Genomic DNA, 14,155 nt, shown 5'->3' on the forward strand with positions numbered 1-14,155 from the left:
CCTACGTTTCAGAGGGTTTGCTTGTAGAGAAAGCATAATAAATGATGTAATGACACATTTCTGTCAGTGAATGTTGAAAAGCATTGTGGGTTTTTGTTTGCTGCATTGCTGCAGGATTATTACAAGACTGGAGTGATACGCTGTCCTGATGGAATATCTATTCCTGAACTGAGAGAAGCATGTGACTATCTCTGTATTTCTTTTGAGTACAGCACTATTAAATGCAGAGATCTCAGTAAGTGCAAACTTTATTATAATAATTTGAACTATGTAGCTAACTTAAGCTGGGAGGAGGTATTCCAAATGTTGCCCTTTATTGAGGCAAGGAGCATGGCTGCATTAGTAAAATCCATTACTTTTTTTACCTTTTATAAAGCCCCAGAGACATGGCTTTGACCTTTTGAAAAAGTGGCTGATTTTTAGATGTTCCCTGCTGGGCTCAGCTTTGTGGAATTCTTAAACTCTGTTGCTGCATTTGCAGTACCGATACAATAACATTAAGTAGTATACTTTTTTGCTGAGGGCAGGGAGGATAATTTATTCAACTCCTTGCAAAGAGGATTAAGCTCTGTTGCTAGGAACAGCAGCACAGCTTTGCTGGTGATGTAGTGTGGGTCATGGTTCCCTGTGTGCAGTATCTCTTCAACTCATTCCTTCCCTGAGCATGGATGAAGTTTTAGCTAGTGTTGAAGTGATCTGGCCTGTGCCTTTGGTTTCTGGGATCTCATGGTGTCTGTGCAGGGCCACACTGTGGCATTCCAGCTCTAAGATCTGAGCAGGGTACCTGTGCCTTCACCACAGCTCAGAGACCTCAGGGCCTTCTTCCTGCTGAGTCACTCTTGATGCACTTTGTCCTTAGCAGGAGGATTTATCAGCTCATGCTGTGAGGGTTTTGAGAGGCTTTGTTTTTAAGCTGCTGCTTATGAGAAGTGGGTAACATGCTTTACTCTTTCAGCACCTGGCTTAAATAATGTTTATTTTAGGAAGCCTGATAGGAGCCTTACTAAGCATTACCAAGTGCTCAGCAGTAGTAAAACATGAAAGAGGTCTCCTCGAAGGCATTTCTGTGTCTGCCCAGTGTTATGTTAGTATCTGCAGGACTGCCCTGGTAGTTTGAATTTATGCTGTTACTTCTTGTATATACTTGATAAAGTGTCCTTAAAGTTGTCTGCAGTAAACACTGCAAAATAAACAGAATTTCTGTTTCCTGCCTTCATTATTTTTTAATCAAGCTTAACATTTTCTTCCAGGTGCTCTCATGCATGAATTATCAAATGATGGTGCTCGCAAACAATTTGAGTTTTATCTAGAAGAAATGATTCTCCCATTAATGGTAGCCAGTGCCCAGAGTGGTGAGAGGGAGTGCCACATTGTTGTGCTGACAGACGATGATGTTGTTGACTGGGATGAAGAGTATCCTCCACAAATGGGAGAAGAATATTCACAAAGTAAGTTCATTTTCTTTGTTTCCACCAAGCCGCACTATGGTAGAACTAGCTGTAAATGTGCTGATGGACCTTACTTTGTATGTATGTAGTTAACAATGCCTTTGCAACATCCTTAATGCTTCACAAAAACACTCTTCTTTAATTTTGGGTAGTTCTGCTTAATATTTTGCTTCTCAGAAGTGTATGTTGCCTGTTATATAAAAAGGTTATTAAAAAGAGAAGTTGTTTTTTATTATCAAGGTCTTGTTAATGGGAAGAAAGGGAGTACTTTTGCAGAGCTTGATGAGAAAAATGGGTAGGAGTCATGTTTACTATGAGTGAACAACTAGAGAGTTTTACTGGGGGAGGGGGGAAGGTGTCTGTTAGTATTCTGAAAGCAGAACAGATTGATGTATAGATGAGTTAAAGCACCTGTGAATGTATGGGATTGATGGCTCAAGGCCCTTCTTTTGAGGTGCTGTAATCTGAACTTCAAAGGGGTCCCCCTTCTGCTTCAAAAGTCTGGGTTTTCTGAAACAGATTTGCAGATCTCTTTCATAATGGCAAGCAGAATGGAAAGGTGTTTTTAATGTCTGCAGGGATTCCATCAGAAAGGGTAAAAAATAGAGATGGCTTTTGTGGAGGTGGGGTTAGGAGCATGTAATGTGATTTGCTCAGTGAATTGTCTTACTGCATTTCTAAATCCACAAAAAAATGTGTGTATAAAACAGATTAAATTGACAGGGAAAGAGATGTGCAACCAACCCATTTCCCAGTGTCAGCCATTTTTCTCAAGAGTTCTTGAGGCTCTGCCCTTATTCTGAAGTAGAAATACTAAAGCAAAACACTTAGAGATAAAGCTTTGTTGTTTCAGAATGGAAAGTTCATATTTTGAGTATACAAATTTTCCTCATTGAACTGTATTTTTAGTTATTTACAGCACAAAATTGTATAGATTCTTCAAATACATTGAAAATCGAGATGTGGCCAAATCAGTTCTGAAGGAAAGGGGGCTGAAGAAGATCCGCCTGGGCATCGAAGGTAGGAGCAGTGTCGCTCAGCTGGGGGTGGGGAGGTGCTGTGCTGCACTTCTCTGCTTCCTGATCATTGCTGCAGTTGAAAAACCCAGAGTTGCTACTGTCTTTCCTATTAGGTTAGGTGATAGAATGGCCAGAGGGGGAGTGGTGCTAGATAAGGACTGGTGCAGCTGGAAAAACGGATTACAGGTTTATGACTGGTCTACAAGATGTACCTAGCTGCTAGACTGTTCAGAGTAACTTAGTTTTTTTCTGACTTAGAGCTTGCATCTCATGCCATTTGCCCTTTAGCTTTCATGCAAAATCTTCTGTACTTTATTTGAAATAACGAGGTGCTTTTACAGCTTTGCATAGTCTGTTCTTTGCCTGGTGTCCTTTTCAGGGCTTGAAATGAAAAAAAACTAAAAAATGAAGTGCCAGGTAAATATGTTGTTTCAGGAAATACAAAACTATCACATGGATCACTGAAGTGCACAGAAATGCTACTCTGAAATAATCCTGGAAGGCAGGAGGCTGATCTGTAAAGCCTTGCCTCTGACTTCACTAAAGACAACTACCTTAAGTAGTCTTAGAATTTTGCCATGAATGTAGCAGCTGGATTTGAATTTAGTTTTCCAGCCTTTACAAATGGCAGGATTTCTGCCATTCACTCACCAAGTTGTCACAGTTTCATTTGTTTAGACCAAGAACTAGTTGACTAAACTTTAATGCTAGTGGCCCATAATAATGTGTAAGGAAAGTCATTACATATTCAGAGGGAAGAGGTAACTGGGACACAGCATAACCAGAACTGCTAATTGGTCTAAACCAGTGCATTTGCATCATGTAGGGAGCTGGGAGAAATGCACTGGGGTTCCACTGGAGAACTTAACCACAGATCAGTCACACTGTTCTCTGCTTCTGAGATCTCATGTCCTGTGTTCCAGGTCATACTGCTTTAGAAGCAGCTGACTGCCTGTGAAGGTTACAAGAGTTGTCATTAGCACTGTAGTCTCTTTCCTTACAACATGCTTGGTAGTTAAGCTGCTGCATTCTCCTCATCCAGACAACATGAAGAGCATGATGGTGCCTGTTTCCATTCAGGAAGTTGATGTGGTGGCAGCTGCTGATTTTTGCTATGCTTCCACAGGCTGCCTTTTTGTAAAAGAAAACAGTGATGGAAATGCTAACTTGGGCCATGCTCTGCCTCCTAGGTTATCCTACATACAAAGAGAAGGTGAAAAAGCGACCGGGCGGAAGGCCAGAGGTGATTTACAACTATGTCCAAAGACCATTCATTCGGATGTCCTGGGAAAAGGAGGAAGGAAAGAGCCGACATGTTGACTTCCAGTGTGTGAAAAGCAAATCTATCACAAACTTAGCAGCAGCAGCAGCAGATATACCCCAGGATCAGCTTGTGGTAATGCACCCTACCCCCCAGGTAGATGAGCTGGATATTCTGCCTATTCACCCTCCACCCAGTAACAGTGAGATGGATACTGAGGGACAAAACCTACCGCTCTGATCCAGACTCTCACTAAAATAAAAGCATGCTCCTTTAAAGTGACTCTGTACTCAGCTCATGCTACACTGCAATTCCAGTGTTTTCCATTGTGTAACAGTGTTCAGGATATTGCAGGATGGACCTTGGAAAAGGCCAAAGGGAGTACCCCATTGGTTTTGAGAGTACAGAGCAAACACCCTGGGGTTACAGTTACATACATGTATGTGTTTACCAGTAGGTTTGTGACATTGGTGATTCGTATGCTGGACTGTCCTCACTCTTAAGGCCACCAAAAACCAGTGGGATGCTGGTGGCTAGTGTACATCAGTGTTGTTCCATGGGGGTTAGAATGCAGAATTGGAATTGATAGTAGCACTTTATAAATGGTTGATAAATGGAATTTGAAGCCATTTTTTATAAATGCATTGCACAATACTAACAAAGTGCTTCTATCAAGTATTAACTGTAAATAGTTTTGCTCTGAATAGACTGACCCTTTTAAAGTTATTGTATATGGTTGAGCACAAAACTACTGTTGGGTTTTTGGATTGAAGACACGATTCAATTACCCATGTAACATCTTGTTAAAGTTCTTCAGTGAATTTTTTCACTTGTTTGCAGCGTGAGCCATGTTCAAAAATTGTGAACGATGGATAGGGGCTTTATCTTCAATTTTGCCTTACCTTACTCTGTTCACAGCTATTTATTTAATACATTTTTCATAAGTGTCATGAAATAGGAAAATGCAAATGGTTCATTCTTCATTTATTAATGATTGTAAACAAGTTTTTCATGCAAATAAAGTTTCCATTATTTTAATGGGTTTGAATTATCAGTGAATGAGACTGTAGAGATGATTTTTGAAAGTACTTGCTTTTTTTTCCTCAGGGAAGGATGGTTAACACTAAGTGAAAAACAAGTATTTCTTAACAGTAAGGTAGGCTGACAGGACCAGCTTTCTCTTTGTTTTTCTTGGTAAGTAATAATAGCTTCTTCAGAAATGTATTGTAGTGACAATCTTGTGTGTGCAAGGTTTTGTTTTTCCTCCCTTTTCTTCTAAGGCTAAAGGGAAAAGGTAGCAACTGCTTCTAGCATGCACCTTTGGCAAGGTTTTATCAAATTTATTTATCAAAGTAAATGCTCCATCTTAGAACAAGGGAAACATTTATTTTAAAAATATTTAACTGTCTAATACATTACACTTTAACAATATTTATAGTAAAGGATTCTTACAAGAAAGAATAAACAGCTTTATGGTACAATTAGTATAAGAAATATCCACATGGGGACTGTTTTGCAGTGTAAAAACACACCATACATCTGAAATGGTCATTTGCATATAAAAGCTACCACTGATGCCAGTGAGTTGCACAGTGATTTAAAAAAAAATCTCAAACAACAGAATCCAAAATATACAAGTATTGCAAGCTATACACAGCTAACCAAATCAACACAGAACACTGTAGCAGGTTATTCCACTTTGTCTGAAGTTACACATGGTAGGATGAGTTGCATTCTGATACAGCTTTTATGAAATTCATACATAAAAGCCTCTCAGTCCAACAGGTTTCACAGACTGTAGAACTCCACCAGTAAATGCACTTTGATATTTGGATGTTGAAGCCAGCTGCATCATTTACAAGGGCCATGGCAAATCACTGAAGTCCACAGGGCCACCAAGACCTGCATCTGCTTCAAGAAGGCTCATTATTACTGCCATTGCTGCTTCATCATTGCTGGGGCTGCTCGATCCTTGATCATTGTCAATCATATCAATGCCTATGTGAGAGTTCTCCCCTGAAAGTGTAAACACAGTTAGCAGAAGGTCACTTTTGTTTTGTTCACTTTATTTGTTGATTCACACCCATTCTGCAAGAATCACAGAGACTAAGGTTTCCAAATACTATCTAAAAAACTATAATATGATATTAAGTAAGCCAGTAAAATAGATTGCCAGGCTACTCTTTTTAGGCAGAGTGGGAGGTTATGGACTGTATGCTTCAGCACTAACCTGCAGATGCTGAAAGCAAGTTACTGCTAAACCCAACCCTCTTGTTAGTTGTCTGTTTAGTTGGTACTGAGCATGTTAGTGACTTCACTTACCAAGAATAGAGGAGTTGTCAGAATATGGGTAACCAGAGTTATCTTGGATTTGCCCAGACAGTAACCCAGCTGAAGAAATGTCTGGAGTGCCACCATTCAAGATCTTGAAAGAAAACACATAAGCCATAAACCATCAGGAAATGTTGCAAAGTCTTAAATTGTCCCATATTGGGATTTTTAATATAGGGAATATGAGCTTCCGGTGGGGGGAAAGGCAACACCTGAAAGCTAGCTAATCAGACTAGCTGTAAAGTAGGAGCTACTTCCTTTGCATTATGCCCATCAAGCAGATATAAGATAGATAGTACAATCCTTAATTTTAGGAGTATCATCCTCCCAGGTGGAGACAGACTGCATGAGCTGAGCATGGCTCCTGGATTGTAAATCTTAACCATTTTTGGTACAGCACAGGAGAGCTGTGTTCACCAGAGCTCACCAGAAACAGAACCACCTTTTATGGGATTCTTACATAGCAAGGGAATAGCTAATCATGAACCATTGAACCGAAGTTTTGAACTGCTCAGATGCAGGGTACTCTGGAAGGTAAGTACTTGAGAGGCCTCTGAGGGCAACATCAGTGCTTCTCTTACAGCAGCCCCTGCGAGAAGTAGGGGTTGAATTTTTGTAACAAGACGACTCCTAGAATTATAACTGTCTGTTCCAACTTGAAGTTCTATTTCAAAACCAAAGAAACACACACAAACATTTACTGTCAACTATAGGTTCCAGCACAAGCAAGTCTGATAGTCACGTTTTTCCCTAGAAATGATGATAATTCTGAGGCAGTGTTCAAATGCACAGAATAAGGGTTGGGGTAAGTGCTCTTGCCTTGCTTATAACTACCATAAGCAGCAATTTTCTGGATGATTTAAGTGCAGTCAGTACCAGTGTTCGGGTGGTTAAGTATTGGTAATGGTATGTGAGTGCTGCTCAAGCAATCACAGAAGATGGTATTGATTTAAAATAAACTGTCAGTGCACAGTAAAGCATCTAATTGTCATACTCTGTGCTACAGCAGTACAGTAAACCAGAGGGGATTCATTTGAGCAGTTGGTGCTCCAACAATAGCACTTCCAGTATTCACCAGTATGTGGTGGTCGAGATTTTCTGGAGGATCAAGACATAGGAGGAGAGCTGTCTCTCACAGCCCTATTAAAGTGAAAAAATCTAAAGAGTAGGTGGATTTCAAAAGCTGCCAGTGTCTCTTCACTTCAGGGACTACTGTAAAGGATTCCAGCCACCAGGATAGTTGGACTTGCTGGTAACTTTTCCAGCCAAGCAGCCAGTAGGAGTGCTGCTCACTCACTTTGTTTTCATCATGTTGTTGATATGTTGCCTGGCACTGCTGCTACAAGACTGTTCATCAAGCTTGTTCTTACCTTCTTGCCTCCTGGGGAGGATGTGTCAGGTGGTGGTGTGCTGGTAATGTTCAATGGACTTGAACCGCAGCTGGAAGGTGACGATCCTCTTATCCTGAAATGGGGGTAAAACAGGGAGTGCATTTATTAGCAATTTTGAGACCTGAGTGTCAGAGGCTGTGTTTCAAATGCTGACTTTAGTATCAAGTGGCATAAAGGTGTTAAAATAATGACCTCTGCATTTTCCTCACTTTTTGACTGTTACTCAGCTCAGCAATAGCAATGGTTTTGTTTGCCACTAGAGAACAGTTGTGTATAAATTGTCCAGCTTGCTCTGTCTGCAAACTTTACCTCCCCTGCTCCTTTATTTGTTCCTGCACAGTCTTCAGAAACAGAAGGAGAAGATCCTGGCTGCTGAGGATTTTGTTGTATTTTGCTTTACTTTAGACCAGTTAAGAATTTGAGCTGTCTGTCACAGTAACCTAGGCTCCTTAAGTGACCTGCTGCTACAGAAGTACACTGCAGAGTTGACCATCGGGTTTTTAGTTTTTTTTAAACTGTCCAAAGCAAAATTTTTCTCTTAAACTTTCTACAGCTTGATCAAACATTTTTTTATTAATGAATAATGTAAACCAAACAAGTCTCCAGACTAAAGGGAGAAGGCGTAGTTCTACAGAACAGCGATGAAAATGGGAATCTTAGCCTTGGCAGACTTCCCCTGGGAAAGCTGTGGAGAAGGCAGCTTTGGAAAATAGTAACAGCTGCTGAAAAAGGACTGGAACTAACCCAGGGTCTTGAAATTAAATTGAAACATGGGTGGCAAGCTATCCCACTACACTCACAAGCTAATTAAGTCTTTTACAGCTACTAAAAGCGTTAGTTAGGTTTTCCAATTTACTGAAAATTGTCAGCTCTGCTGCAGCTTTTTTCTTTCCTCATTATCCCTATTCTTATAGTCAGGAAAGAAGCCTTATGGGATAAGTCTGCTGTTCCCTTAAGCAATGCAGTAAGCAGTCTCTGGCCCGCCTGCAGCAGAAACAAAACCATGGGGAATGGACTGAATGTTTGTCTGAAGAGTATGGTTCAGTTACTGCCACTGAACATCTTCTGGAGGAGATCACTTTTACAGGAAAGAGAACAATTGTCAAGAGGAAATTGATGAAGAATGAGGCTTATTAGCTAGTAGAAATTGATACCCACTTAAAGTAGCTGCTCACAGGTGAGAGAGGTGAGATGGCTGTTCTGAGAAACAGCTCTGTATTTGCTGCCTTCCCTTACTGAAGGATGCTCCAAGACCCCTTGTTTAAACCAGGGACCTACATGTTGACTCTTAGAAAGACTGACCCTGGGGAGTAAGAGTCAGCTTCATCATGCACAGAGCTGTGGGAGAACTGCACAAGCTGAGCTTAGATAGCTAACAATTCTAAAAGCATCTTAGCAAAAGGGATCCCATGAAAACAAACATTGGCACGTAGTCAATACTTGGGCATTTGCAGGTTGTGCCACTTCCACCCTTAAGTCACTGGAAAAAGAATAGCCTGCAAAGGAACTTAAAAGAACAGCTAATGAGAAATAAATCTACTGTTTCTGGTAAACAAAGAATTATCACCATTATAAAAAAGTTCACATGTAGGTTTTACAGTAGGAAGCTGGAAGGCTGTAACTCCTTCATTCTTTCACTATGGGCTTTGGCTCCTTTAGGTATTCCAAATAGCTGTTACTGTCTACTTAAATACAATTGTATCATTCTGTATTCAGCCTGAAAAAAGACTCCCTTGGTTTATTCTTAAAGAATAATACTGAATTTCCTCTAACTTCATGTTATTTTTTTCTCACCTGTGAATCTCCATGATTTCTTCAGCAATCATCCTCCCTATTTTACCTGCTCCAGCTCTTGTTCCACCTGGAATTCCAGGCACAGTAGGATGGATCCTTTTTGGGCCACCTGAAATGAGTGGGTATCTTAAAGTCAGGGAGAAGTTTGCAAACCATTTATTAAAAAAAAAAAAAAAAGGGCATTTATCTTTAGACATGCTTTGACAAGCTGCAGGACCTTCTGAACTGTTTGTTCACAATTCCACTAACTGGTGAAAACCTTCAAGTGTACGGGAAGATCTGACTTGCAGTGGGCCATGCTATGTCTCTTAGACGTTTCTGCACCAGCAGGGAGATGAGATACCTGACACTTATCAAAAGGTGGCTGTTTCAAGCATCTCATAGTACCTCTTGTCCAGATTTGGTAGAAAATAGCTTGTCAGACCTGCTTTGTTCTGTGCCTGAACAGGTTCACCTATGAACATGTTTGTTCTTTGCTTTGTGTGAAGAACAGAGCAGCGCGCATTCCATTCAGTATGGGCTAAGCCTAAGCTACCTGATGAACATAAATAACCCCTCTCTAGGTGACTGCAACTAAAAATGGAGGGGAAAGTGAGGTTTGAAGAGTTAGAAACTCACTGTTACTTTGACATGATTTGACACTTGCACAACAATTAAGATGTAGTCAGGAAGAAGCTTGATGTATTCCACCACTTAGCAAAGAAGAGATACCATGAAAGGCCCAGAAAGCCCTTAGCATTGCTTACCTATAATGGATAACTGCTACCTTTTAGAAATGAATATTTAACAATAGCAACCCTTAGTATCTGCAGCTCAGACCCATCAGGAGCTGAGAAGGTTCACTTAAAGGTCACCAAATCCTTAGCACAGCCAGAATCACTGGAAATTAAGCTTCAATCAATTAACTTTCTTTTCTGGGGACAGGAACGATCAGTGTGATGACATTATTCATCTGGTTTCTTTCCAAAGGCTGTGTTGTGGCAAGTTTGTTCTATTTTTTTCCATTCTCAGACGGCCCAGGCATCACCACCTTACTGCCATTACCTCAGTTACTAACCATGGTGCCTACATGGCAGCTTCTCTTCCTACCCCTGCCAGCTGTCCCGTGCTTTGCTACCCTTCCTCTTCCATGGTTTCACTTAGTGAACCTCACTTTTCACAACAGAACTGATCTACTTGCACTACAGCTACAAAAGCAGAGCTGATAAAAGTAATATCCCGTAAAAAGGGTCTCTAAAAGCAGAGATTCCCAGCTCTTTGGAAAGAATTTCAGTGATAGCACCATCTTTCCCTGTGTGCTGTCAAAGCTTTCTTCTATTCTACTACTTCCCCTCTTCATTATTGAATGAAGTGGCCAAACTGTATTTATGATCTGTTCACCCTCTGCAGTGACCACACAGCTTGAAGTCACTCCTGGATAATGTACAAATAGCAAAGGCAAACATTTCTGTATCACTCCTCCAGCCCTGCTTATACTTGTTTCTTTCAACTGCCAAAATCACTTCTCTTTGACCAGCCTGGCAAAGTTTGTTGTATTTAAGTTGAACAGGACAAGAACTGCTTTTTTTCCCCTAATATTAACAAACTCTCAATGCAAAAGTGCATTGAATTTGGGCATGGAAGATTAGCTGATAACAAGGCAGGATAGCCAATAATTTCCTCACAGTACAGTGGTTACCTTCTCCAGCCTGAAGCACACTGTCCATGCTGTGTGGAGAAGCTGCAAGCTGTGGAAAGGCTGCGTCTCCACTATCAAGTACATTGGTGCTGTGGATTTCAAGAACGAGAAGAATCAGTGATAGAAAACCCTGCAAAACAGTGGTTCTGCCAGCGTGTCAGAACAGAATGCTTCAGAGTTTAAGTAGTTTGTGAGTCACCATCACCTTTGTGAAAGTGCTGTGACTGACACCAAGGCTAGATAAACAACAGAAATAAATCACTATGTTACAACTCAGTGCAGCACCCAAAAAGCTTCTCTCATAAGAAAATTCCTCTACAGCAGTTAGTCTGCTACGAAGTCACTGCACCTCTACAGAACTCTCAAGGCAAAAAAAAAGGGAGTGGGGAAGCCCCTAGGAAAGCAAAAAAAAAAAACTATAATCTCCCATATGTGCCAACAATGACTGGCACCCCAGGTTTTCTCAAAGAAATAAACTATTTACATTGCTGCAGGCTTTCATAAACAGATATTAAACCACTGTAATTACTAAGCTAATTCCCCTCTCCCCAGGTATGCAGTCCTAGGATTTATCTGGAGAAGATGGCTCTTGTCATACAGAAGATGTGCACCTATTTAGGTCAAATCTCATCTGAAAAGAGGGCAAAGCAGCCAGCACTGACATGCATCTGCTAAGAAGGAAATACTTACGAAACGATGGTATTTGTTGAGACAATGTATTCTACTTCTTTGGTCCAAGGGTTCATGAAACTGAACCAGCGACTCCGCAACGTAATAAAAGAGCCATCTTTTATTTTAAACTTGTAGCAGTTAGTTGTAATTTTTTCTCTTGTCTGCAAAACTGGAGACAGGCAGACAGTAAGTAAATCTTGTGTCAAACAAGATACCACAGCTACATAAGCGGAGCCCTTATTAAGGGAAACAGTTCGTTCCTCCCTTCACCCCTGAAGAAGAATGCTGTTTCTGCAGTCATCCCCCTCACCCAACCTGAACCTCAAATGTGCACCAAACCCCTATGGAAGTCTAAGATGATCACATTGCTTGGCACATGCAGTACAATGTTCTCAACTAAAGCATCTGCAAACAGAGAGACAGCCAAATCGTTTCAAGTTTCTTTGTTTTTCTTAATACACAATTTCCCCAATGTTTTCACAAAAGCTCTTTACTGAATTATTAATAACTGTACCTTGTCTATGGCATTCTGCAAGATGTCCTATATCATCTTGATGAAAATATTCATAACATGAAGTACCTAGAAGCTCCTGGGGTAAGTATGCCAGAATTGCTGTTGCCCTTGGGGAAGGGAGGGAGAGGGGAATAAAAAAAGATGAGGAAAAATACTCTTTTCAAGTTGAAGTATTAGTGTCAGATTACCAAAACTCAAGTAATGCAGAGAGGTATTTTCAGCTTAAATGGCAAAAACATTCATTAAGTATATTCTTTTTAGTTCTCAGGTAATTGAGCAGGTAAAAAACCCCTCAGGTATTATATTTGACCTATCACTACTGCAGAGGAAGTACAACTCTCTAAGTAGCTCTGGAAGCATGTTGTGATTTGAGAATTTCAATCTGACAGAGCTGCCTTGGAGCAGCTACAACATAGTACAAACCCTTCTGCATAAAATGCCATTGAAGAATAGACAAAGGTCTGCAGAATCACAGAATCAAAGAATTGTTAAGGTTGGAAGGGACCTCAAAGATCATGCAGTTCCAACTCACCTGCTATGGGCAGGGACAACTCACACTAGATCAGGTTGCCCAGAGCCACATCCAGCCTGGCCTTAAAAACTGCCAGGGGTGAGGCTTCTACCACCTCCCTGGGCAACCTGTACCAGGGTCTCACCACCCTCACGGTGAAGAAGTTTCTTCCTAACATCCAATCTGAATCCTTCTGCACCCACACTGTTGTTGCTGTAAAGGTCAAGGTGTACCCTAACAAGTGTTTCAGGAGCATTTTCTCCCCTCAAGTCACAACTCTTAAGAGTGGGACATAAAAAAAAATGGCCCACCAATGAGCACCCATAAAAGTGAAGGGTCAACAAATAGAAGTTTTCTGAATAAGCACTAAGAGACCTACTCTGTATCTCTGGTTTAAATCAAATAGGAGCATGATGGTTTCATCAGAACCAGCCACAAAGTCAACTCATTTTCTTCCCCATCGGTAATCTTTAGAATGAAAAGGACCTGCAATCTGCAACATGGGAAACACACGGATCTCTGATCTGATTCTCAGGTACTGTTCAAGGAGCCGTTGGTAAGGATAGAGAACATTTGTGAACCCAAGCTTTAAAATAAGTTCAAGAGTAAAAGGCAAAGCAACACTGCAGGTAAGTGGTAGTGGGGTACATAACCAAAGACAAGATGAAAGCTCATTCTTGACAAGGAAGAATCTACAGTGGGCCAGTATGATTAACACTGCATGTTAAAACAAGATGACAAGAATGACTTCCTGAGTTGTTAATGATTTAGAACCTGTAACATTAGTGTAACTGGTCTACCTCTGAATACCAACATGAAAAATAATGTGAGGTTAAGGAGAGGGGCAGAAGAAAATTGCTGTCACCTTGTACATTAAGGATGTATAAACCTGTCTCCAGAAGCTTTCAGAAGACAACATAGGACAGACTTCTGAGGGTATGTGGGTAGGGACAGTACATTACTTCTCCTAAAGGTGCACAGGCACTACCTGGGAAAATTGTTCTAAGCCTTCCTGGTGAAGCAACAAATAGTTGCAGGACAAGCCATCCAGGAAGACCCTGAAATGTGCACCATTTAATTTAGAAGCCAGAGAACGCAGTCAGAATCAAACGTGCAGAAGCCTCAGCGAAACTGCTGAAGAATGTCAGAATAGAAAGTAACACGGATGAATGTTGCCAGTTCCAGATCCTCACCAGAACAGAGGGCAAACAAAATTACTGAACTACAGTGAACTTTGATTTTGGGCTGTTCTTAAAAGTAAATTTACTGAAGGAAAATTAATAGTTCCTTGAAGAAATCAGAGTAAGAGTCACAATTCCAAACTATTCAAATACAAATTAAATAGGAAGGGTAATAGGGGAGTTTGGTAGATCATCACTCCTACCATCTCAAAAAAGCTCAAATTAAGTATTAGAAAGTGCAGAAATTAGTACATATTAATAACAATGAAGAACAACAGGGAAAGCACTGAAGCACAAACCCCATAGTATTCAAAGGCTGGGTATTTTTGTATTTTCCCCAGACACTAGAAGCATT

At 40.7% G+C, this 14,155-nt stretch overlaps 2 protein-coding genes across 9 annotated transcripts in view; one reads left to right on the plus strand and one right to left on the minus strand.

The window, feature by feature from the left end:
* Positions 1–4,787, plus strand: part of BTBD10 (BTB domain containing 10) — a 27,315-nt gene extending 22,528 nt beyond the window's left edge. For all 3 annotated transcript variants that reach the window (XM_068147949.1, XM_068147950.1, XM_068147948.1), the window contains 4 exons: positions 115–235; positions 1,251–1,448; positions 2,358–2,468; positions 3,658–4,787. In XM_068147949.1, the coding sequence (XP_068004050.1) occupies positions 115–235; positions 1,251–1,448; positions 2,358–2,468; positions 3,658–3,968 (741 nt within the window). In that variant the 3' untranslated portion in view covers positions 3,969–4,787. The remainder of the gene's footprint in view (positions 1–114; positions 236–1,250; positions 1,449–2,357; positions 2,469–3,657) is intronic.
* The window catches only part of BMAL1 (basic helix-loop-helix ARNT like 1), a 45,397-nt gene continuing 35,960 nt past the window's right edge, over positions 4,719–14,155 (minus strand). For 4 of the 6 annotated variants that reach the window (XM_068147941.1, XM_068147946.1, XM_068147943.1 and 1 more), the window contains 7 exons: positions 12,109–12,215; positions 11,613–11,763; positions 10,923–11,011; positions 9,245–9,353; positions 7,430–7,523; positions 6,051–6,153; positions 4,721–5,744 (listed from right to left, as the gene is read on the minus strand). In XM_068147941.1, the coding sequence (XP_068004042.1) occupies positions 5,584–5,744; positions 6,051–6,153; positions 7,430–7,523; positions 9,245–9,353; positions 10,923–11,011; positions 11,613–11,763; positions 12,109–12,215 (814 nt within the window). In that variant the 3' untranslated portion in view covers positions 4,721–5,583. Of the gene's footprint in view, positions 5,745–6,050; positions 6,154–7,429; positions 7,524–9,244; positions 9,354–10,922; positions 11,012–11,612; positions 11,764–12,108; positions 12,216–14,155 lie in introns of all 6 variants that reach the window. The other 2 variants (XM_068147945.1, XM_068147947.1) reach the window with 2 other exon arrangements.

Source organism: Melanerpes formicivorus, unplaced genomic scaffold (genome assembly GCF_026170545.1).
Source record: "Melanerpes formicivorus ecotype bairdi unplaced genomic scaffold, bMelFor1.0.p_v2 SCAF_16, whole genome shotgun sequence".
NCBI lineage: Eukaryota > Metazoa > Chordata > Aves > Piciformes > Picidae > Melanerpes > Melanerpes formicivorus.